The 25,997-nt window shown below is 44.5% G+C and overlaps 2 protein-coding genes across 5 annotated transcripts in view; both read left to right on the top strand.

The window, feature by feature from the left end:
- Positions 1–1,013: 1,013 nt before the first annotated feature.
- Positions 1,014–18,786, top strand: LOC132464743 (anoctamin-9). Of its 3 annotated transcripts, none has more exons than XM_060061288.1 (24): positions 1,014–1,398; positions 2,703–2,777; positions 2,860–2,982; positions 3,190–3,326; positions 3,549–3,598; positions 3,677–3,735; positions 4,706–4,782; positions 5,613–5,747; positions 5,843–5,936; positions 6,247–6,307; positions 6,824–6,906; positions 6,996–7,100; positions 7,902–8,066; positions 8,202–8,238; positions 8,639–8,750; positions 8,848–8,905; positions 9,503–9,600; positions 13,657–13,853; positions 14,198–14,350; positions 15,996–16,146; positions 16,244–16,366; positions 17,628–17,721; positions 17,889–18,001; positions 18,179–18,786. In XM_060061288.1, exons 1-24 carry the CDS (start codon positions 1,378–1,380, stop codon positions 18,213–18,215), a joined length of 2,358 nt encoding a protein of 785 aa, XP_059917271.1. In that variant the 5' UTR covers positions 1,014–1,377; the 3' UTR covers positions 18,216–18,786. The 3 variants fall into 3 exon arrangements, with proteins under 3 accessions (XP_059917271.1, XP_059917270.1, XP_059917272.1); XM_060061287.1 differs by having other exon boundaries at positions 1,015–1,398; positions 4,703–4,782; XM_060061289.1 differs by lacking the exons at positions 1,014–1,398; positions 2,703–2,777; positions 2,860–2,982 and having other exon boundaries at positions 3,198–3,326; positions 3,533–3,598; positions 4,703–4,782.
- Positions 18,787–19,413: 627 nt separating this feature from the next.
- Positions 19,414–25,997, top strand: part of sigirr (single immunoglobulin and toll-interleukin 1 receptor (TIR) domain) — a 12,082-nt gene continuing 5,498 nt past the window's right edge. The window contains exons 1-8 of one of the 2 annotated variants that reach the window (XM_060061290.1): positions 19,414–19,646; positions 20,896–21,207; positions 21,749–21,962; positions 22,065–22,192; positions 22,394–22,534; positions 22,923–23,111; positions 24,443–24,545; positions 25,689–25,839. In XM_060061290.1, coding sequence (XP_059917273.1) covers positions 19,598–19,646; positions 20,896–21,207; positions 21,749–21,962; positions 22,065–22,192; positions 22,394–22,534; positions 22,923–23,111; positions 24,443–24,545; positions 25,689–25,839 — 1,287 coding nt within the window. In that variant the 5' untranslated portion in view covers positions 19,414–19,597. The remainder of the gene's footprint in view (positions 19,647–20,895; positions 21,208–21,748; positions 21,963–22,064; positions 22,193–22,393; positions 22,535–22,922; positions 23,112–24,442; positions 24,546–25,688; positions 25,840–25,997) is intronic. The other variant, XM_060061291.1, reaches the window with a different exon arrangement.

Genomic DNA, 25,997 nt, shown 5'->3' with positions numbered 1-25,997 from the left:
TCAAAGAAAGCTCACTGCAGTTGAACATCAGCAAAACCAAAGAACTGTGTTGCCATAGGAGGAGGGCATCTAACACCCCACATCCACTTTCCTCACCTTTGACCCTGGAAGGACAAGTGGTTGAACAGGTGGTGAAGTTCAAATACCTTGGCACAGAGATCGACCAACGTCTGTCCTTTAGCCAGCATGCAGATGGGGTTTACAAGAAGGGACAACAACGTATGTATCTCCTGAGGAAACTAGACACCTTCAATGTCAGTAAAGACATTTTGTCAACTGCCTACCAATCTCTGGTGGAATCCATCATCACTTGCAACATTACATCCTGGTACGGCTTCCTCACAAACGCAAGTAAAAGCAGACTTAATAGATTAACTAAGCAAGCAAGCAAGCTAATAGGAATACACCAGAAAGCGCTGGAGGATCTGTATATCCAGGCAGTGGGAAGGAAGACCAACTCCATCCTCTTAGATCCCTCCCACCCACTCCATCCTTGTTTTGATCTACTTCCTTCTGGCAGAAGATTCAGAATGCCTTTGGCCAGGAAAGCTATCTACAAAAAATCATTCATCCCCATAGCTATACACACACAGAACACTCATTCCTCAAAGAACTCACACAAATAACACACACACACACACACACACACACACACACACACACACACACACACACACACACACACACACACACACACACACACACACACACACACACACACCTCCAAGCCTTCAGTCAAAAGACAATTTTCTAGTATGGCAACATACTAGACAATAAAGCTTTTTGAATCTTTGAATCTTGAATCTTAATTATCACTTATTTATTTAATTACATTTTTGGGGATTGCCGAACCCTACAAATAATATAATATATTGCTGAAAAGGCATTGGGTATTTTTTTTTAACAATATATTTTTAATACATTTTCAATAAAATAGTCATCCAATATGTTCGCTCGTCAAGGAGCCCTCTTTTTGGAGCCCTCTTGCGGTACATACAACCACACAATAGCCCTCTGGTGCAGGCAGTGGCGCTTACGCCTTCTACTGACACCTGCCTCCCACGGTGCCACCGCTCCATCCCGTAGGTGCCGTCGCTCGATGAGAGCCACGCGTCTCTTCCTTCACCCGCACCATAAAGCCACGAGGCTAGAATAACAAGCGCCGTCTGACATCACAGCAACAGGTATAGTCGCTTCTGCATTCCGCGTTGGCTGCGAATAGAATAAGGCGTCTGCGAGATGATTGGGACTACGGAAGTAGTGTTCCTGTCGGAGAAAATGAGAACTTGATGTACCTTCAACGGCACCTGTGAGACGGTCACTGAAGCCGTGGGGGAATTCGCCGTTGGCCTGATCACACCTGTAGCGAACCACATCATGCCGGGACACAGACGCCAGGTCAGTCACCATCACATGTTAATACTACTGTGTTTAGTTCACAGATATCAGCCAACGTAACTACAAAAACTACAACCATGTAGGCCTACTAAAGTGTACGATTGAGTCATTATTTCTATGTAGGCCTGCCACAAATGCTCTATAATATGATAACTGCCTGGTAAGTGGTAACCAACCATATTACACATGGGTCCAGTTGAATGTGTTCATGTTGAAATAGTTCAACACCTGTTGACTGTATCAAACAAATCTGTGTTTAGCTTTCATTTTTGCTCAGGTATGCAACAGGTTTCAAATACCTATTCAAGTTCGATGAATAGGTAATATGATAGCCTATGTGAAGTGTCACAGAGAACTGGGACACTATAGTCAGGTAGTTTCATAAGCACTCGCAGTATGCCTAACTTTACTAGCATATATTAAATTAAATATAAACAAGAGATAGGCCTATATCCATTAAAAATAATAGTTTGGAACGTGATAGATAAAAACTTTTTTAATCCCCCCGTTCAGATACAAGTTAAACCATAATCTGGTGTTGATTATATATTTGGATAGGTGTCACTAATTGTATATATTTCATATATTGACATATATCTGTCTCCAGTGGTGGTTCTAGAGACATTTTACTAGGGGGGCCAAGGATTGGCCAGTGTTTAACCAGAGGGCCACAAAAAAAAGGCAAATATTTTACTTTAAAATCAGCCTGTATTTTTCTGTCAAACTATCTTAAATTGATGGAGCTTATGCCCTAAATCATCAAAATAATATAAACATTTGTTTTGCGTAGGGCCATCAAAAATGAAAAATAAAAATACACTACAGGGTACAACATACAGTGTGTCAATGTATACGTGGTTAACATCACAACATTGTGTAGCCTAGAGCTAGCAAGGATACTGACATTTGGATACTCGCTTCTGTTTTGAAGAGTTTGCTTAGATATGATTACGTTTCTGAGAAATATATCGAGACCGGACATTTACAAACTTAATTTCATCAACATTGTGAGGAACTACATTAACACGGTTAAGTGCAAGAACAAGTCACTTACGAAATGAAATTGTTTTGCTTAGCTTCGACTATTGCAACAGGAGAAATCGAGGCTCCTTTCACCAAGAGTAGTCGCTGAGCTCAAATTGGGGGGGGGGGGGGGGCACAGGGGGGGGCAGGGACATGTCTACAGGGGCACAGAACCCCGTAGGCCCCCGTGTAGATCCGCCATTGCTGTCTCAGAGGTACATGGGCCTAATCTAGCAGTGATGACGACGTGATGCCCTGATCTAAATGTGGTTCTGTTGTAGCCGAGTATTGAGTTCCTGGAGCTGATGGGGGTGGTGAAGGAGAACGGTGGAGATCATGTGGGGGTTCCCCATGAGGTAAGAACAGACACCTGCTGATCAATATGAGTATCGTTAGGCCTTATGTAAAGAATGATGTCATGTGGGGTTGTCTGCACAGAACGCCCCTCTGTGCTACGACTACGTCCTGGTAGGAAAAACCAAGGAGGAGCAGGACAAAGAGTCCTACAAGAAGCAGAAGGCCTTCATCGAGGCATTAAAATGCAAGAAGTTAAAAGTCACGGTAAGTTTGTATTCACATAACAACTGTCCATTAAGGCTGGTATCACGTATTACAAATGATGATTCAGACTAGTGAGCTATCTGTCAACAGGGATGGATTCATGCAGCTTCACAATCTGTAACTGATACGTCTGTATCATGTTATAGTTATTGTGTGGTACTTAGTAACTAAAAAATCGTAATTCTTAATCAGACTTATTGATTTCAGAAAATATTATATGACGACATAAACTATTATGGGATCCAAGCCCCTAAGGAGATCTTCGAGAGGTACAGACATCTACTGAAGGTGTCTGATGCCTGCAGCTGGAGCGATGAACAGAACGCTATGCCCTTCAGAACTAGGTGAGAAGCACTCTGTCACTGAATCCAAAATGCGTGCAGTGACGCCTTTCTGACGCATTGCTTTATATCCAGCATTGGAAAAGCTTCATTCTATAACTTGTATCACATATTTATTTATATTATTGCAAGTTAATCACAGAATATAATGGAGACAGAGATGCAATGGTTGGATGTGTGATGCGTTGTTTTATTAGCTCAAGTGCCAGCGTTTGTTTGTTGCAGGATAAGAATCGTCCACTACATCGTGAATCACACCGCTATCAGCACGGGAGGTAAAGAGGTCTTTACATGAGGGTCACTCTGCCTCCCAGATGTTACACGTTCTTCCTCTCATCTCTCCATCTTTCCAGAGGATCTTCGCGGTCTGCTGAAGAAGAAGGTGTTTGATGCCAGGTTCTGCTTGCATGAGGTAGGTTCTTCAGAAAGGTCTTCTTCTTTTAGAATCAGTGTCCATAAAGTCTTGAGTCCCTTGTTTTTGGAAAGGATACGTTTTATTGGAGAGGGTCATCCGACCTGAAGGTGGCTGTGTAGAAACCAGAAAGGCAATGTTTTCTTGTTTCTTTCATCCAATTCCGAAGTCGAAACAACTTAGTTATGTTAATTATAACTATGTCAATAAGTTGCAGCAAAACGAAACAGGACAACACCGGGCTTCGCACAGCGAAGAACTGCGTTGGCTCATTTCATTTGGCTAGTGTTGAAAATGACAACATTTTGATCCAAAAAGAATTAGGATGTATAATAGGAAGTATGCGGTCCACTTTCTGTAAGAACCACAACAGGAGGACCTCAAGCCTGGACTTCAGTCCCAGCTTCATCACTGAGTATCTGTTGAGCGGCCGTTCTCAGCGGATGACTCGCGTCTCCATTAGTCATCATCGGAGTCCTGAGTCATTGACAGAGAATTTAGTTTGAGTGCGCACGACGTTGGCCTGTGCGTTACGCCTGCTTACTATGACCATACAGCATTGTCTGGCAATTAGGAAGAATGCATGAATGGTGAATCAAATAAACAAATATAGTACTATCCAATTATTTAAATGTAGCTGTGATGTTTTTAGGTGACAAAACCAAAAACGGTGTGTTTCTGTTTGCCTGTGCTTATGTGTCGGACTCATCCTGTCATTATTTGTGGATGTGTGTCACCACGACTGAGTATGCGTATTGCTATTATTGTGTGCCTTTTCTTTGTCTTATGTATTCCCATGATTGTATTTCATTGTATGCCGGGCTTGCCTGTTGTTTCTGAGTGCATATTGATGTGGCCGTGTGCGTTTGTTGTTGTCGAACACTGTGTCGGGTGTGTTCGTATTTATGCACGTCTGTCAATGGCCGTGGGTGTGTGTGTGCCTTTGACTGAGTGCTCTGGCTTTCAGAAGAAGAAGCAGAGAGAGCTGAGGCAGAGCTGGGCTCGCTGGACAGCCTGTTTCCAGGGGCAACCCATAACGGCTGTCAGGTTAGAGAAGCACTTGAATCGCTTGATCACTCAGTTTACAGTCGCCATCTTTTCTGTCTTTAGCCGTTTTTTCGGGCTAATTGCATTTGCTACTGCCATTTTTGGGATTTAAAAATGATGGCCTTTTATACCCTTTTTCAGACTATGAATTATAAAATGTAAAACACCTAAGCATTACATGATTATTATCAGTACTAAAAACGTTGTAATTCTAATTAATGAAAATATTTTGGAATGTAAATTTCGAGTATGTTTGTTTCTATCGCACATTATTTGAATTTGTGGAAAATATTAAGGGTATTAATAGGAAGCTTGTTAAAAAATTGTCAGCTTGAATGGAGGTTGTCAGTAGCTGCGTTTCCATCTAAAAGGTGATGCGAATCTTTAGAAAGTTCGCAAAAAATTAATTTGAATTAGGTGCGTTTCCATCAAGTGGTTGGAGCGGAATAGGGTGATGACGTTACACGTTGATGTCGGCAGGGTTGCTATGGCCGGTCGTTATGCGGAAATTGGAAGACTGTCAGTCCTGTGTGTTCAAAGTTCGCCACGTCACAGCTGTTTTGAAAAGTGTGTTTCCATCTCCCATTTTGCAAATTTACTCTCTTTCGCATTTCTAAACAACCACCTCAAGCGAGCGGATAAACCTTTTTGCGAATTATAGGATTTTTATGCAAATGTTGGTGTTTCCATCACCGTTTACTGATTCGATACTTCAAAGTTCGCATAAAATCAGGGGGATGGAAAAGCACCTAATAAGACACAAACAATATCAGCTACAATTCTGAAATCGTGCGTGCTTCTGTGTGTTTGTGTGGGTGTGTGATTCTCAGGAACTACTTCGGGGAGAAGGTGGCTCTCTACTACCTGTGGCTGGGCTGGTACACATACCTCCTCATCCCTGCTGCCGCCGTAGGCCTGGTGGTGTTCCTCTACGGCCTGGCCTACTTCAACAGCTCTCCGCTAATGTGAGTTCAACACTAGAGGTTACCCTTTAATGCTTATTAGTGAAGGTCTGCCTGTGCACAGTGTGATTCCCTAACCACAAGCCCTTGTCCTTTAGAAAGGAGGTGTGTGAGTCCAAAGCAGTCATGTGTCCCCTCTGTGACAAGCGATGCCAAGTGTGGCAGCTCTCGGACACCTGCACATATACCAAGGTACGGAACAAGTCTGCAGGGTTGAGTCAAACCATGCCCTGTTTCTGATTGTAGTTACTGGAGGCCAGGCGGGATAGTTCCCTGGCCTTTGAGACCCAGCTGGGTGTATCTGGGTTCCAACCATAGACTGAATGTACTGCTTACAACCCCACTGCCCACAGTCTAGGTGCGGTCATATCCTGGGCAAACACCTCACTGCTCATTGTTGAGACATCTGTGTTTGTTGGAACAACACGTTGAAAGCTGCTTTAGATACAAGCTAAATAGTAATAAAGAGGTTACTGACATTTATCCTTATTTCTATCCACAGCTGAGTCTGCTCTTTGACAATGGTGGCACTGTCTTCTTCGCCATGTTCATGGCAGTGTGGGGTAGGTTTCTGTTAAATGGCTATGATTCAATGTTTGACTTTTGTTCCGTATAATGATGTATAAAGTGGTCAGAAACTGGAAAAAAATCCTACTTTCACATAAAAAGTCAGCTGATTTGAGTCAACCTGGACCATTGATGAAATGTGACGACACAGAGAACCACTGCTAAATAATTCCTGCGTCAGAAGGTCAATGGGCTCATGCTCACCCTAAGAGGTCACACACGCGCACGCAAGCACGCACGCACACACACACACACACACACATACACACACACACACACACACACACACACAGTCACACACGCACAAACACACACTCACACACACACATACATATACATATACATATACACACACACACACACACACACACACACACACACACACACACACACACACACACACACACACTCACACCCACCCACACACACACACACACACACACACACACACACAAACAAGATGCCTGAAAAGTGTGATGTCGTATGACAACCTAACAACTTTATTTCCACAGCGACTTTGTTTCTGGAGTTCTGGAAGAGACACCGAGCCTCCTATGTGTGTGAGTGGAAGGTTTCGGACTGGAATGAAGAGGAGGTAGGATTCAGCAAACCATGAAATTTGTCCCTCTCCTTAGCTTTCTTCGCTCTTGGTGTTTGTTAATACATCTCCTTGCATGGTTTCAGGACGACCTGATTCTGGGGATTGTGAATAACCCAGACGCTGAACCCAAGCAGTACAAGCACTCGTACCTGCGCAGCACTTTGGTGCTGATATGTGTGACGCTGATGGTGTGTTTACACACAACACTTCACACAACAACCATCACCTGCCACATTGGCTTGGCATTTATCTGAAGACCGGAGTAGCATATATTTTTATGCATATGTTTAGGATATGCATTTAAAATTTGTTGCGTCCTCTAGATTTACCCTTCAGTATTTCATCTGCTTTAACTAAACTCACAGTGGATGAGAGGTATGAGTTGTTAAGGATCAGGTAGGGAGCTGGGGGCCTCTTGCTCAAGCCAGGACGCCCACACTGGTAGGATGTTGAGTACATTGAGGGTTAGAACCACAGCGTGAATGATGTATCGGTTGGCCGATTTTTTCGGCTGATATTGGCCTATCACAAATATATCGTATCGCCGTATGTGTTTGCCGATATGAAAACTTTAGAAATTGATTTATTATCAGCTCTCTATAAATCCTCCACTGTGGTGGTTGAATGCTTAAACTGAGCACATCAAGTAAACACTCCAACACTAACAGTTTTTCATCGTGTTCTGCGTGAGGTTAGAAGCTCCTCCCCATACTAAAGGTCATTGGTTCCTTTAGCTCTGGCTTTAATAGATGTTGCTGGAGGGTGAGCAGCCAATCCAAAGGAGATGCTCCACCCCCAGGATACCATGATATATATATATATATATATATATATGTATAGAATAAAGAGCGATATATGAATATTTAGAATATCGGCCGATATCAGTAATCTTCGATATAGGCATCGCCCCCTAAATCTAGTATGGGTTGGGCTCTAGCCAGATCCCAAACTCAAGTTCTCCCTCACAGCGGCCTGTCCTGCCCCTCCAGATCCTGGTGATCATCGGGCTCACCCACGCCCTGGTGGTCGTCAGGGTGATGGCGGCGGTCATGATGGCCGAGGGGTCCTGGAAGCTGCTCAGTGACCACTCCAACCTGGGGTCCATGGTGCTGGGGGCCTTCCTCCACTACGTCATCATCACCGTCATGACGCGGGTACGCACACCGTCGCCCTCGTCGACCGGGGCCCTTGAGCCCCAGTCGAAGATGTGTGTTTGCTTTAGTGTCAATGTGTGTTTGCTTTATGACCCATTCTACTGCATACTGTCTCAAGTACGTCTCTGTCCGCAGATCAACAGGATTGTGGCCAGGAAACTCTGTGATATAGGTATGCATCTTAATGTACTATCGGTCTCTTTCTTCTTTATTTGTTTAAGCTGCTTATTGCTACGGCTCATTTATTCTTTATTGCTCATTAAGTACTTTCTTTTACAAGAGAGACCTGGAAATATTTTTGTTTAATTGCTGTTAATGACCTCCTTAATGTAAGTAGTTAATAATAGAACAAGGTCAAATCTGATTACAATCCAGAAGATAACTGCAGTGGCAGCAGCTCAAGGGAGGACAGTGTTTAGACACAGAAAACAAACGCATGTTGTTTTATACACACGGTTGTCCAAAAGGCCCAGTCGAACGTCCTTACTCTAGCCTTGACAGGACAGCAGAAGTTAGAATGTCCCACCTTGTGGTCAAACCAGTTGGTCAAACCGATTCCTGTTTTATCCAAGAGGAAACAAGGTCCTTCTCCGCCACCGAGAAGAGCTTCACCGTCAAGATGTTCACCTTCCAGTTCTTCACCTACTTCTCCTCTCTCTTCTACGTCGCCTTCTTCCTCGGCAGGTGAGCACTGGATCGCACTGCGTCCTCGTTTGTGTATGTTTGTGCGTAAGGATAGTAACAGAGTGGTAACAGGCGTGTTTTCTCCTACGTTTGTTAGGATAAACGGGCACCCTGGTCGCTACTCACGGATCGCAGGGAAATGGAGGCTGGAGGAGGTGAGGAGACATTGAGAATATTGATGGAATTATTTAAAGGGTTGATATCATGCTTTTTAGACTTATTCCCTTTACTTTATACTGTTATATGCCGTATGTTTACATCTTTTATGTCTGCTAAGCTAGAACCATCTAAGTCTGAGCCAGGGGGAGTTTTTCGCGGCCACCGAGAACGGCCCTCAATAAGTGTGTGAAACAGCTTGTTTGCGCTCAACCTTTACTTGCATAACAGTGCGACGTCAGCCTGTGGGAGGTGCTGAAGTGAAGAAGCCCCGCCTCCCGGCTACCTGCAGAGTTAACAACTTCTCTGGGTGTGAATTTGCAGACCCACGCGCAAAGCGTTCGACCAATCGCAACAGAGTGGGCGTGCTGACAAATCACAGCAGACTGGGGTACTCGGGAGGGGGGCCTTAGGGCGACGTGATCCAAAAAATAACTTGCAGAAATGAAGAGGGAGAATAATAAGGGGTACTTTTAACATGAGGGCATGTAACCCTATTCTAGTAGTACCCCCGCAATGCAATGATATGGGATCTTTAAAAAAGAGACTGAGTTCACAGTAGCCCTTGGATCCTGAGTCGTCTGCTCTCTCTCCAGTGTCATCCCAGCGGGTGTCTGACAGATCTGTTCATCCAGATGGCCATCATCATGACCCTCAAACAAACCATCAGCAACGTGTTCGAGTTCACGGTTCCGTAAGTGCAGAGCACCAACACACACACCGGGAGGGGCGGTGACCTCTGACCTCGGGCACGCTGATGAGACTCGACTGCCAGCACCAAGACACACCCCAGGGGGAAGGTGGTGACCTTTGACCTGGGGCATGCTGCTGAGACTCTACCCCCAGCACCAACACACAATCGCTGGGCCAAAGTTCAGCTATAACACTAAGAACCGCTCATTTACAATGAAAATACGGCACACACACTCATGCCAACCCGACATCCCTCTCTTCCATTTACATTTCTAGTTACCTTGACTCTGTAATGTGGTGCTATTTTTCAAGTAGTGCATGCGGTGGATCTCTCCACCGCATGCACCGCACGTTGAGAACGCATCCTTCTGACCACCTGGATTTAGTACTTTGTATAAAGTTACCGCTCTAATGAGATACTTGACAGCATTCGCTTTTGCATTGATCAGTAGTATCTTAGGAAAAGTGTTACCTTGCTTAGACAATGGGGGCATTGTTGCCCTTGTGACACGTGACTAAAAAGAAGAAAACTAAATGTGCTTTTCTCCATACACAAGCTTTGAGCCCCTCCCCTCTCTCCCCAAAGCGGGAGACGACCCAGAGCAAATGCAGGAGATAGGCTGAACACTGGGCAGCGTTCACGCAGCTTTCGGCATAGATTCACACACAGACTGAAACCATGAGACAAAACTGAGGATTTTGTTCATTGCAAAGATAGTTAATGAGAATAAATGTGAATACACTCCGGCGACTTTATGCTACTAAAGTGTTACTTGACAAGATACAGCATGCTGAAGCCCTATTTTCTTCATTTAAAACTGTTTTGCAGACAGTGGTGAGCAGGCAGTGAGGCAGGAATCCCAGAGAACACAGAGGGAGGAGGAATAGAGAGGAAAGACACAGAGAGGAGGAACAGAGAGGAGAAACACAGAGAGAGGAGGAACAGAGAGAAAAGACACAGAGAGAGGAGGATCAGAGAGGAGAGAAACAGAGAGGAGGACAAGAGAGAGGAGAGACACAGAGAGAGGAGGAAAAGAGAGAGGAGAGAGAGAGAGAGGAGGAACAGAGAGGAGAGACACAGAGAGAGGAGGAAAAGAGAGAGGAGAGACACAGAGAGAGGAGGAAAAGAGAGAGGAGAGAGAGAGAGAGGAGGAACAGAGAGGAGAGACACAGAGAGAGGAGGAAAAGAGAGAGGAGAGACACAGAGAGGACAAGAGAGAGGAGAGACAGAGAGAGGAGGAAGAGAGACCGAAAGAGGAAGGAGAGAAAGGAGAGACAGAGAGAGGAGGAAAAGAGAGGAGAGAGACAGAGGGGAAAGACGGCGAGAGGAGAAACAGGAGGTAAAGAGAGAGAGGAAAGACTGGAGAGAGAGGAGGAACAGAGAGGAGACACAGTAGAGCGAGAGAGAGGGAACAGTGAGAGACAGTGAGCAGATGCCACCTACTTCAGAGAATTTGAAACAGTTCCTACAGTTTTTCTACGTAGGCTACTATCTATATAGACACATTACATCAAAATGTTCAGCTTCTTCTCCCATCAGTCACATTTAAATAGTTGGTCAATAGCCATGGTCCCTCCTCACACACATTGCCAAATGTTCAAAGTTCCACTGTAGTTTCAGTTTGTAATTTCACATTTATACTACGGGTTGTGTAGCCTGGTCCTACCAGACTCTCGTACTTCATTTCATTTGTACATAGAGTCTCGACCTTCTCAATTGACAAACGTTAAAGGGGACCTATTATGCTTTTAGACTTTTATGACCGATAAACGTTGTTATAATGATTGATAGTCATGTTTAACCATACACAAAAAACAATGTCGATTTTTAGGAAAATCCTCCTCTCATCTGGGCGCTTTCAGCATTCTCTGTCAACGGTCGATTTCGTCCTTCTCCGCCCCCTCGCCCCCCTCCTGCCAACCCAACTCCGTTGTGATTGGTTACCTTCCTTGAAGCGCGCGTGCGGGCAGTTTGACCAGGCATATGGGGGCGCGGCAGGAGTGCCTCTGCGTAGATGATTTCCCGGAAATGTGAACAAGTGAATTGCAAACGTTGTCGCGAGTGTTTAGCGCTCTGCACAGCCACCCCAGACTGTCAGCAGAGAATACGTCGAAAGGCATGTACGTCATTATTTGACACTTTAGTATGGTTAAACATGACTATCAATCATTATAACAACGTTTATAGGTCATAAAAGTCAAAAAATCATAATAGGACCCCTTTAACTTACTTGAAGGCGGGTATCTGTTGCAGTTTAAAACTATTGTATCTGCCCAGTGCTACTCTGGATCTGCCATAACCAATTGCTAATGTTTGACCGGGAATCACGTTGCGCGCAGGCTGTAAACAAATCAAACACCGTGCGTGAAGATGTCCGTCAACGAGTGCTGACTTTAACGTCATTGATCTAAGCCACTCCCTCTGTTCGCTGATTGGACGCAGAAAATTTAGACGGAGAAAACCCACTAAGGCCCCGTTTACACGAGGACGCTTGCGGGTAAAAACGACAAAATATTTTATCGGAAGTGCCTTTCGTTTTGACGGTGACGGCGTTTTTGGGGCATGAAAACGCATTAATCTGAAACCACAACAACTTTTCCAGAGTGGAAAAGTTGAATACGCTCCGCCGTAGCGTTTCCGTCTACACTGCCAAGACGCAAAACACTGCTGCTCAGATCTGCTCACGTCGCGTACACGTTTACGTCACATACATGTGCCAGTACAAGGAAATAAACAAACATGTCAGATTATTTCCATGCGTCGGACCTTCAAGCTGCTCTGGCATCTCTAACAAGCGTACAGGAGTCTTTCCACGAAATGTACAGGATATGTACAGATAGTATTACTGAACAGACAAGGATCTTTTTGGTTTTTGCGGCACAGATAAGAGAAGAAGGAAGATTCTACGCATGCACTCAGACATGCCGGTGTTGTGTGATAGTGTATCACAGCACCACCTAGCCGCCTGGCATGCATACCCAATCGAATTCCACACACTTTTGCGTCACCGTATGCACGCAGTTTTCCTCCCGAAAACGCTTGTCTAAACGCGGAATAAAAAGTGAAGACGCAACGCCACTTTTGCGTCTTCTGTTCAGACCGTCATCGTGTAAACGTAGCCTAACATACCGCAGACCCAGACCTAGTACTGAAGTACTCAAATTGAGCGGAAGTTCTTAGGCGGGCGGAGCCAGGCTACGGGTTGTGTATACTTCATTCTTGTTCAGGGGACCTCTATTGGGCTCCTCCAGACAAATGAGTCAAGGTGGTGATGTTGAAGCGTTTCTTTGTAAGGTTTGCTGATGATGACACATAGCCTGGTGTTCTGTGTTGCCATGCAGGAGGTCTCTCCCTGAGTATGTGTGGAGATTGCTGGTTTAACCTGTTACACACTGATTACTCAATGTGTAGCAGTTGTGCAGCCTCACCCAGACCGAGTCCAATTAGACGGAGTCTCAACTTGCAATAAACCCCATCACACAAACCATGCAGCTCTTACCCACATGCAGCGTGCTAATGGCAGCCAAGAACAATCGTTACCATGGCAACAGGCACAAACAAGCTGTAGCCACTAGATTTATGCTAATGACAAATGTTTTGGTTGCAAGCACATCACCAATAAGTACAGAAAACTGACATAAACATAGGAGCATGGCCAACTGTTTGTTTGATTTCATGATCCATAAATATTCCTCACATAATCAAATGTTTTCTTTCTCCTCTTTTAACAAAGCCCTAAGGGTCCTTTACTCCTTGCATTCCTGTAGGAGAATTCCTTGACAATGTTTTGTTGAATCCATCTTTCAAGCCCTCTAGCTTGCAAGAGAACCATTGTCAATACTGAGGATCACCAGTCTGTAGAGTCTGTACTGGGACAATGTGCTTCCCTGATAGTATTTGGTTATTTTCGGTTGTTTCTCATATTTGTTGTTTCTCATTTTGCCATTTTTGCCATACATACATCTGTGCATACAAACATATGTACATACACTTACATTGCATAAGCATGCATATAAATATACACGTTGGATCCAGTGTTTTCTCTGCCTGTCTCAGATTGTTTCATCGCTGGCTGAAGAGGAAGAGGACCAAGAAGCTTCAGAGGAGGTGCGGCCACTGCTTCAAGAAGGATGACTCTGAGGGCTTCAGTGGAGCCGAGCTGTGTGAGAACTGCAAGCTCAGGGACTGGTTCCGCAACTACCGGCTCGATGACGTCAACTCCTTCAGCCTGTTCAATGAGTTCCTGGAGATGGGTGTGTGTGTTGTACACAATTTCACACTCTTCTGCACACTATACTCAATAACTCACTCACTCACACACAGCCTAAGAACCTATTGTTGTATATGTCAAGTTCATTTTGACATTTTCATTGGTATATTTTATCCCTAGTTATATTTTATTCCAAGTAATATTCAGATACTTTTTTAGAATTTCATTCTTGTTATTATTGCTATGGGTCAATTGTATGGTACATTTTTTGATAATTTATGATCGATATGCATAATAACTATGCCTTTACCATTGCCATAACTGACTGTAAATAACATTGACCAAAGCCGTTTGGTGTCTGATGTGTTTTCATGGTCTTGACCCTAGTCATCCAATTCAGCTTCACCACAATATTCGTGGCAGCGTTCCCCCTCGCTCCGCTGCTGGCCCTCATCAACAACATCATCGAAATACGCCTGGACGCCATCAAGATGGTCACTCTGGAACGCAGGATAGTGCCTAAGAAAACCAACGACATCGGTAAGATTATCTGGTGAATATCGCTGTGTTCTGTGAGGTGGAGAAAATAAACTATTTTCTTACAATGTTTCCTGGATAACAATACTTACGTTCAATATTGCTAGGGTAATACCAACTTCTGATGTTGCTGGAGTAAAAATACTTAATTACAATTCGGCTGGGGTAACAATACTAAGTTATTATGTTTCTGTGGTTACAATACTTAAAATGTTGCTGGGGTATAATTAAAAAGTTGCTGGGGTATAATTAAAAAGTTGCAGGGATAACAATGCTTACTTAAAATGTTACTGGGGTAGCAATAGGCCTACTCACAATGTTACTGACATAACAATGCTTAGGATGTTATTGGGGTTACAATGCTTTCAATATTCCTTGGGCAATACTTAGGGAGAGCTGGGTCGATTGAAACACGGGACGATTGAAACACAGCGATTTACTCGAATACCACGAAAGGCTTTCACGTCAAATTTCGTCACTACGTTCAGCACGCAAGACTGACCAACCCCGGGAAATTTCGTGTAATGACGTCCTACTGTTCAAATGTTATGCCCCGGACCTGTTTTCTAGAGCGCTAAGTAAAATCCTTCCTGCGGTAGTTTTTTTTGCAATAAATAGTTGCGTTTTTTGTTTCATGCCATAATAATATGACTATACAACAGATGAATTAGTACTTAAATCTGTGCTAAAGTGTGCAATGTCAGAGTTTTGTAGTTGAGAGGTAAAAAAGGTTTGTGTCAGTAGTCGCTGTAGGGACGATTGAAAGACTTGTTTCAGACGCAACAGGTTATGCAAATTGAGTTGTCCAAAAGAAGAAAGGTGATTTTTAATCGAAATGTGCATCTTGACAATTACGCACAATTACGCACGGGCCAAAAATATATTTTGACCTATTTATATTATGCGGAATTATGTGAAATTTTAGCAATGACGAGTACATTAGTATGTTGTCCGGTATGTTGCATAAAAACAAGAGTAAGGTCAATAGTTTATTTTTTAAAATATGCTGTTTCATTCGTCCCGCATGTGTGTTTCACGTCCCGAGCGGGGCGTTTGAAACAAATGTGAACTTAAAAAAAAGCTTGATAATCCAACATATGTATTAAATTACACTTGTAACTAAGAGAACACACATGTGAGTTGTTGATCACATGTTGAAATTAGTTGTATACGTAACGTCATCTTTGAAAAAGACGTTTAACTGAAAAGTGTTTCAATCGACCCGGCTCTCCCCCTACTAACAATGCCTTTTGGGTAACAATCCTTACTAACAATGTTACAGGTGTAACAATACTTACATACAATAAAACAATACAATTGGGCTTGTGAAGCAGCACTTATTCAGGATGTTACTTGTCTTACAATACTTATGATGTTACTGGGGAAATAATAATTCCTTATAATTATACCAGGGGGAAAATACATGTGATGCATGTTACTGGGGTAACAATACTTATGATGTTACCGGAATATCACTACTTACTTACCATGATGCCAGGGTAACAATACTTAGTAACCATGGTACCGGGGTAACAATGCTTAGTAACTATGGTACCGGGCTAACAATACTTAGTAAGCACGGTACCGGGGTAACAATACTTAGTAACCATGGTACTGGGGTATGGATGCTTCTGCGTGTTCCTATCAGGGATCTGGACAGAGGTCCTGGAGGCCATCGGCGTCATGGCGGTCATCGCCAATGGCCTGGTGATCGGCGTGTCGTCAGATTTCATCCCCCGGATCGTGTACCACTACCGCTACGGACCCTGCGCCAACGGCAGCACCGCCGCCGGCAGCGAGTGAGAGACCGCTTCTTCCAGCGCTGCTAGCTCTGCGTGTAGCAGTATTCACCCAGGGTGTGTACATGTGGTTTATTTTGGTTCCCTGTGCATCCAGCTGCATGGCGGGCTACATCAACAACACGCTGTCCATCGCCCACATGGCCGACCCGGACATACGCAACGAGTTCCTGCCAGAGCAGATGATCACCCCCAGCGGGCTGAACTTCTCCTCCTGCAGGTCGGTCCTCCCTACCGGATGCTTTAATGAGTGATTAGATGTGGGGCCATCCCTATGTTCCCCGGGTCCTATGTTCCACGGGGCCCTTTTTTCTAAAAAAAAAAGTCCTATGTTCCCCGTTTTTCCCAAAAAGGGTCCTATGTTCCCCTGTAGCAATACATACCGGGGAGCATAGGACCCTTTTTCTGAAGAAAGGGTCCTTTGTTCATCGCAATCTATCAATCTTTAAAAATATTTAAACTTTGACGCGACATTCGCGTGATGACAGCCAATCAGCGTTCAACAGCGTGGCCACTGAGTGACATGTGTAACGTCACAGCCAATCAGCGTTCAACCGGCCAACTCAGTGCAGTGCAGTTCGGGGTGAACTGCAGCATGGAGGAGAAAGTGATTGTTGCCGTTTGCGACTCCCGGAGCTCTATATATAATAGTATATGATGTAATATAATTGTATATATAATATCACGGCCAAAAGCTCTGTGCGCCTCCGGATGGCCGTAGCGCGGGGAGCTCTCGTAGGGATCGGGCTTTTCAGGGTTTGTTTACCTGCGTTGCTATGGTTTCCGGTCTTGTGTGTTCCAACGGTTTATTAGGTAGGCCTATCTAATAAATCTCTGTCTAATCAAAACTTCATTCACCGCCTCTTCCGTGGTCATTACAATATTATGAATAGACTGCGTCGGGTCCTCCGACGTTTCTCCCTCTTCCACAAAAGGTAAAGACATGCAATGGTGGTTATTTCGTCCGGAATTTGGCAGTAATGGTGGAAAAGTAACAGACCGGGGAACATAGGACCCTTTTTGGTAAAAGCGGTGAACATAGGACCCTTTTTAAAAGAAAGGGTCCTATGTTTCACAAAGAGGGGGACATAGGACCCGGGGAACATTGACACACTCCCTTAGATGTTTGTATCTCTGCATCCTGAGGCCAACAGATATGGCACCGGCACATCAGCTGTGAATACTGTTTCAGTCTCCAACGTTAACAACAAAAAAGACAGCCGAGAGGACAGCCTTTGATGTAATGTGTACAAGATTTGTTTTCTCCATTCCTAAGATTAGGACTAGTGTTGTAAATGGTCCAACTCAGTTCTTACAGTTATTTTTGTTCCCCCATGAACCCATGAACCCTGAATGGGAAGCTGTGGTGGTGTTAAAGGAGCTGGACAGCTGATGTGTGTTACCATACCAGCTCTGATGTCATTCCTAATGAGCTGCTGGCATGTTGTCTTCTATGGAGAGTTGATGTGTTTTCTCCCCAGCTACAAAGACTACCGGAGCGACGGAGACTACAGCTTCACCCCACAGTTCTGGCTGATCTTAGCTGTACGTTTTGCCTTTGTCATCCTTTTTGAGGTGAGCCAAAAACAAGAAATGCAACCCAGACTTTACCTCGCAATAGAGCAAGCGTGAACTGTTGTCTAACTGTTGTTTGTCCTCTCCAAAAAAATTTAAGGAGGATGAGGATGAGGATGATGAGGTTAATATTGTCTTGCTTTTTTGTTTGTTTTCTGTGCTTATAGCACGTTGTGGTCATATTTAAATTTGTGGCAGCCTGGTGTGTCCCGAGCGCACCCATAGAGGTGAAGAACATCCGACTCCTTGACAAGTTCAACCAACTGAAGCAGGAGAACAGGTGAGCTGCCAACAGACTCAGGGGGAGGGTCGGGATGCAAATCACTCATTTCAATGCATGCACCACAACAGTAGATATTTGAACCATCTTGTATATCATTAACCTGTCTTCTATAACCATGGACATCATGAGGGTTAGCACTATATGTTTTCAATAACAATCAATTGTTGTTTCTAGCTTATTTGTAGAGAAAGAAGTGTCAAAAGGAGAATGAATGAAGACTGCCAAATACAATTTGAAGTTGAACCAACCACCAGTAGCTGCCTCTGACGCAGTTAAGCACTTCCGTTGGAAATATGTTTGCTATCTTAACTTGATGACTGTGAGGGACTCATGTGAACACATCCAATGTGTTGACAATGTGTGACTACGTTGAGCTTCTCACTTGAAGATGGGTCCTGCACCGCCTCTTGTCAGCCACAAGGTGTGGCCAAAGCCTAACGCCTAACCTTTACGCGGAGATGAAGGAGAAACAAAGTGTGTTGGACAAAGCCTTTTATACCGGTGTTATTTAATACAAGCATGATGAACAGAGTTGTTTTTTATTGACGTTGCACTCCGACTTAAGATAAAAGTCATGATTGAAATGAAGCACTGCAGCTTCTACGAACGGCAAGACACAGTGATACAGTGAAACTCATTTAAGGAGTCTCGACTGGGCCATATGGATCCACGTAGGAACGAAACCATGTATTGACTGACTCATGTAATGATATCCTTTCCATTGCAGAACTGTGTTATTTCATATCTTGAAATATTGAAATTAAAATTATCTTGGGAACCACTTTATTCTTCATATTGGCATTATGATTAATCTTATTATAATAATTATTATTTGCCTAGCATTAATGCTTTGTTTGTGTACGTGTTTTCTGTAATTGTGACTTCGAATAAATTAACATAATCATGTTGTGATGCTGTTATGGTCAGCATACATTAGCCTTTATTTAACTGCCTTTTGTAAATCTGAGACAGACTTCTGTTTTTGCTATTTTTTGATTGTTAATAATAATTAAAAAAAACGATGTTGACTTCTGGATACATGCATCTGCCGTCCATGTCTGTATAGAGTTAAGGTGAAGCAGAACAGCATCCTTTAGTTTACATGTATGTATTGAGTTCAGTAAGAGAACAGCATAATTTAGTTTACATGTATGTATTGAGTTCAGTAGCAGAACAGCATCCTTAAGTTGACATGCATGCATTGAGTTCAGTAGCAGAACAGCATCCTTTAGATGACATGTAGTCTGAATTGAGTTCAGTAGAACCAGAACAACATCCTTTATTTACTTGTATGTAGTTCAGCGTCAGCAGAACAGCATCCTTACGTTTACATGTCTCTGCTGCATTGAGTTCAAGCACAACAGCATCCTTTAGTTACTGTGTGGTTTCACTGGGTGTCACGTGACCCACCCCCCCTCCTCGCTGCCACCCAACAGGTGAGCAGCAGCAGGTGTCGTGTTTCCGTACAACTCTAGTGAGTGGCTTTTAAACCGGTAATAACAACTCTGATATCATAATGTAATATTTTAAACTTACCTACAACCTTCCTTACCGCAGAACACAGGATACTAATGTACTCTGAAGGAGGGAATAATGGTCATCTTGTTGGCATGCACTTGCTTCCTCTTCGCACTTGCTGACGGTAAGTAGAATTAACATCTTGCCCCAAGCCTCCCATTACCGATTACAATGCTGTAGCGGCTACAGTGTAGCCTATCTCTAAAATGCCTTATTTTTTGTAATGACGTTTGATCTGTTGTTTGTTTCAGTGAAAAACAAAGATCAGATGGGCAGGCTGTCGGGGATTGGGAACACTAGTTAGTAATATGACAATTTTAAACCCAGCATAGCGTTTATGGTTTGAAAGAGTATACGAATAATGGAGGCCAATTGGAGGGATTTTAATAAAGTCCTAATATATGGGTTAAGCATGTGTCCAGTGCGTGTGTGTCAAGCACCCATCAGGCTATCATGCTGTGTCAGTGTGTCCCATAAGGGCGCTTGGCAACGCGGCTGGGTGGACTTTGCTCCCGGATGTCTAGTCTGCGGTTCCAGAGCGTTGGTTATTGAGACACAACTTACCAGGCAAGAAAACACAGATTGTGCAAGTTGTCTTGGTTTGGCCTAATCAGGCGCTCATTCCTGTATAACTGGTTGGTATCTAAACCACAGTTCTCGTTCAATAATGGACCATGCTCTGAAGGATATTTATTTGCATTGACCACCTTTCCAGCTATTTCGATATGGAGTCAGCAACCTCAACAATGAACATATGTAATAATATGTGAATATAGTGTGTGTGTGTGTGTGTGTGTGTGTGTGTGTGTGTGTGTGTGTGTGTGTGTGTGTGTGTGTGTGTGTGTGTGTGTGTGTGTGTGTGTGTGTGTGTGTATCTGTGTGTGTGTGTGTTTGTGTGTGAGCGTGTGCCTGTTGGAAGGGCTGAATGAATTTATGTGGTCTCGATATAGACCACCTGTCTTAACATTTGTTATTAATTAAAGTCATTGTTTTGTCTCTGGCCCTGTGTGAATTTATAGGCTGGCCATGTTGCGAATAAAGAGATTTTCAAGCTGAATGAACCAAAAAACGAATTTCCCTCTGACTCTTATACTTCTCATACAGTCTATGTGCAGCCTCATGGAAAAAGTCAACAGTCAGAGTTGACCTTCACACACCATTACCGTTTACTGCCTTTCCCCTGAAACCACAATAGACCCGTATTGACTGTGTACCAAATTGTTTAGGGATTAAGGATTTTCAAGGAGGAAAGTTAAGGCTACAAGTCTGTGATAAGCCGAGAGGAGTCAATAAGCCCACCTTTGAAGGAAAGTAGTGTTTGCTCTGCCACACGTTTCATTCAAACGAATGGACCTTCTCTCCGTGTTCCTCAGCGTGTGTGAACAGCGAGCACTTTGAGGAGCGCGTGGTCTACGTGGGAGAAGGGACTGGATACCGTCTGAAATGCCCTCTGGCCGCCTGGTTGGGGGTCCGGATCCCGGACTCCCAGCCAGGCGGCCAGAAGGGGGCCGTGACCTGGCTCAGAGACTGCCACGAGCTGCCGCCCCCGCCTCCCCCCGGCCGCTCGGACCCCGGCCCCGGGCTCTTCCTGGAGTTCCCCACCTTGGGCCCTGAGGACCAGGGGAACTACACCTGCCTGCTACCGGACAGCCTCATCTCCTTCACCGTGCACCTCCTGGTCAAGGGTGAGTTCAAACAGAGACGCAGTGGTTGTTGCTATTGTCAACCGCAGTCTAGATTATTACCATGTTGGTCCAAAGATGTTGGGTAGGACTGGGTAATGCAATATCATTGTTTATTGTCTTTGAATGGTATTATATCGTCAAATGGAGATACCTACCTATCCTTATATCATGTTTTGAAGTCTAAATTCATTTAAATTTGAAGTTGTACCATTGAAATAATCAAAATATAAGGTTTGATATGTCAGAGAGAACGGTAATCTACTTTTAGACTCCTTCTTTAAATTCCATTAACTTCAATTCAATTCAATTCAATTCAATTCAATTCAATTGATGTTTATCCACATGGTAAAGGACCCTCCCTACAGCGTTTAGGCTAGTAGTGCAGGCCTCCCTCAGTGAGGTACCCTCCACCTGGGGGAAGGCATTTGGTTTCTACATGCCTTCCCCCAGCCGGGCCTGTTATCAGGCGGCCGGGCTGCTGATGAAGGCCCTGATTGTCTGCCCTCCGTTGGTCCCAGTAAGGATTGTGTTGATCCCACAGAGTCCCAGTGTTCCAGGGCCCCAGAGTTCATGCCGGGTGGGGGGTTGACCCCCCTCTGGGGACGCCTGGGGTCCACTGTGTGGCTGAACTGCACCGCGCTAGTTCCCTGGGACCCGGCTGAGGAGCCCCCCTGTGCCCCACCCACCCTGCAGTGGAGCAAAGATGGCCGCCTTCTCACCAACCGTACGGAGCACCCTCGGAATACTTCTTCATGGTGCGTAAAGACCCGTATAATCTACACAACGTTGCATCTTGAAGTTCACCCGGGACAGGCCATGGTGTTGAGATGAGTTCGTTGTTGTTTCGTTTTCGTCAGGTCTCCCAGTATTGGACATGTGACACTAAGCAGTCTCCTGGAGATCTCTCTGCAGGAGCAGGCAGACTTTGGGCTGTACCTCTGCATTGTGAGAAACACATCAGACTCATTTCAAGTGCAGAACGCAGGTAGGCCAAGGAAGCCAAGTTTAGCCCTCGTTTATTCATTTGATACATTTGGTACATGAAAGGTTCCAATTTAGTATTACAAAGAATAATGAATGAGGAATAATTGTGTTTCAACAGTTGCCAAGATCCGCTACAGTAATTATATAGTAATATCTTAATTAATGTGATGAATGTGATGTATCCTCTATCTCTGTACACTAGACCGCCCTAGCCACACTGCTGCTGTCATCGCCGCAGTGGTCTTTCTCCTGCTCCTCTCTGTGCCGGCGTTGGTCTACTCCAAACATCACCTGAACATCAAACTGTGGTACAGGAACACTTACGGAGACTATGAACTCAACGGTGAGACTTCAAGCTTGTTTGTTCTGGTTTGTTGTCGTTTTGGGGGTTGACAGAAGCTCAGGAGGTAGACTGGGTGGACTGGTAACCAGAAGGTTACTGGTTTGATCCCGTGCTCTTCCTAGCTAAGTCGCGAGGTGTCCTTGAGCAAGATGCCTCACCCTGACTGCTCCTGACAAGCTGGCTGTCACCCTGCATGGCTGACTCCGCCATCGGTGTGTGAATATGTGAATAAATGGTTGTCTGGAGCTTTGGATAAAAACGTCAACAAAATCCCGTAAATGTAAATGTATGGCATAGCATCACGTTGCCCCCCCGTGTATGAATGATATTTAAAATGTCCATGATAATTGATGGCTGCTTTTGATCCTCATGTTTTGTTTTGTTTTAGATGGTAAATTGTACGACGCATACGTCTCCTATGTGAATAACGAGTACGACAGAAAGTTTGTACATTTTATCCTGAAACCCAACCTGGCGAAACAAGGACACAAGCTGCACCTGAATGAGAACGACATCCTCCCTGGAGCAGGTGACTCCTCTCCTACTGTAGCGTGTGAACCTCTCCTCCCTGGAGCAGGTGACTGCTGCTCTACTTACCGTCGCTGTAATTCAAGATCACGGTATCCCCACTCTGTCTCCTTTACTACTTCCCTCAATTACTTTCTCATTTAAAGTTTAAGTTTACAACTCGTGTTGATATAAACTCTTGTCATGGATTTGTGTGTATTTTAAGGCACATATTACAATCAGGGCTTGAAAACAAAATTATTTTTCAATCGTTCCGCTCCGAACGGAACCGGTATATTTAACGTTTTCGTTCTTGCGTTCCGCCACCAACATATCGTTCCTGAACCAGTTCGGAACGTAAAATAACGTTCATTCTTAACATTCCGGCAGTGTTATTGGGCCTAGTCTATTTTTGTGGTCGATACCTTACAATGGACCTAGTTATTGGTATTTGCCCTTAATTTACACAGTAGTCTAAATGCGCAAAAATCATAAATCACTGGCAGCATCCAAAAATATTCACGATATCCATCTCACATACCAGGCAGACTGCTGCTGTCTGTAGCCTATATTCTATGATAAATATCATTTTGTATCAAAATCATTTCTGGATAAGTGGGCTAGAAACTCCTTACCTGGTTGTAAGTTGTATCCATATTCCATGGAGATCTTCAGATATAGAGGCTCGCTCAATCATTTCTAACCCCGCCATGAGCGAATATGTTGTATTTTCTATGTTGCTGACAAATACCCAAGTCTCTCCAACAACTTCCAATTTAACTCTAAATTTCATTGTGCAAACATTTAAAATCTCGACTTTGAAACGACATAAGGCCTGGGCAGGCACAATATATTATCGTCACAGGCCTACATTACAAACATAATTTCCAAATCAATTTCACTGTGCGAGTAAGGCCTATTTGCAACTGAAATGGCATACGGCCTCTCGCCAGGGTGGTGGTGGGAATTTGTGACAACTGAGCTTAGCGGGCGGCGAAGTGAACGTGGCAACCGGAAATATATCATAGCTTTTGTGAAATTTTATAGGCTATATAGAGAACGAAAAAACCCCATTATTAACCGGTTTTGGGGATTTCAGAATAACGTTTCTGTTCCGGAACAGTTGAAGACATTTGGTTTTCGTTTCCGTTTCCGTTCCTCGTAAAATTCCGTTCGTTTTCGGTTTTCGTTTTCGTTCCTTGAACCGGTTCGGAGCCCTGAATACAATACACTATATTTTCAGAACATTTTAATTTAAATGCCCTTTTCAAGACTTTGCCGTAGCTGTGCCGGAGCAATGAGTTAAATTAATCACCAATCGTTATCTGTTGTAAACATAATGGATCACATTCTTATTCTTATATCCTTAAGTCTGGTATTTCTGTGTCAATGCGCCCCCAGAGCCGTCCGCAGAGCTGCTGATGAATGTCAGCCGGTCCCGGCGGCTGGTGGTAGTCCTGTCCTATGCCTACCTGGAGCAAGACTGGTGCACTAGGAACTTCAGGTCCGCAGAACCTCTGTCTGCGCCTCAGTCTGTTATCACACCGCAACGATGTCCCACGCACCAGGAAGGGAAAACGAAAGCTGCACAGGGATTAACTTTACATTTACATTAAGTGGATTTTGCTGAGGCTTTTTTCCAAAGTGACTTACACACACCGACGGCGTAGTCGACCACGCAGGGCGACAGCTAGCTCGTCAGGAGCAGTCAGGTTGAGGCGTCTTGCTCAGGGACACCTCAACACTTGGGGATCGAACCGGGGAGCCGGGGATCGAACTAGCATCCTTTCGGTTACTAGTCAACCCGCTCTACATCCGGAGTAGCTCTCCTGAGGGCTGCAATGTAGCATTGCATACCATATATGTAAAAAGGAAGGATACTGGGACTGAGCGATATCTTACCACTTGTGGGCAGTATTGTGTCTGTCCTAAAGGTGCAGAGGTTCCCAACGTTTCAGAGTCGAACGTTGAGGCATTAACCATCCCAAACACATGTTCAAAGGCACGCTTACTTTAAGTTGTAGGGAAAATTGTGGTAAAAATGTCAACACACATTGTGTCGAGCATATGCTATGAGGAATTCTAGCTTTACACAGATACAGGCCTTATTTTTCAATGTTTATAGGCGAGATAAAGTTATCTCGCCTATAAACATTGAAAAATAGCCTCCTCCTCCTCTCGCCTCCTTTTTGAAAAGTCGGACAAACTGACCTTTGGACCAATGGGTTCCGTTTTCGGAACATTGAACCGTCGGCATAGTGGCATGTCGATCTAATGGGAAATATTTCGGACCATTGAGACGTCGGAACAATGAGGTGTTGGAATTACGGGTAGGCCCCAGATAACTTGCATCAGGGGGAATATTGAATCAACAAGAATGCAAATCAAATCATGATGTGTATTTATCCCACAAAATGTCCCTGCTAGCCTAGCATACCCCCTGATGTGCTTTGAGGCTATGCTAGGTGAGCAGGGGGAGCTAGCTGAGCGACGCTTAGTGAGCAGGGTAAGCTAGCTGAGCGACTCTAGGTGGGCAGGGTGAGCTATGTCAGCGATGCTAGGTGAGCAGGGAAATTCTGTGGGCGGGGGAGCCAGGTGGCCACGGTGTAGCATAGCTTCTGTGCTGATGCTGAGCGGCTGTCTCCAGGCAGGGGCTGCTGCACCTGCTGGAGCTCTCCCCCAAGCCCATCTTCATCACGCTGGAGGGGCAGATGAAGAGGGCCCGGGCGGAGGTGAGGGAGGAGCTGAGGGAGCAGCAGCATCGCCTCACCCTGCTCACCTGGAAACACAACTCTGTGGTGAGAGGAAAGCCAAACCCCTTGCTCAGTACAGCCCTGCAGACACACACACAAAGTATACATAGAGACATACCAATCTACACACACACACACACACACACACACACACACACACACACACACACACACACACACACACACACACACACACACACACA

The sequence above is a fragment of the Gadus macrocephalus genome, chromosome 9 (assembly GCF_031168955.1).
Source record: "Gadus macrocephalus chromosome 9, ASM3116895v1".
Taxonomy (NCBI): Eukaryota; Metazoa; Chordata; class Actinopteri; order Gadiformes; family Gadidae; genus Gadus; species Gadus macrocephalus.
Note: the sequence above shows the minus strand (reverse complement) of the source record. Positions and strands in the feature narration are given on the sequence as shown.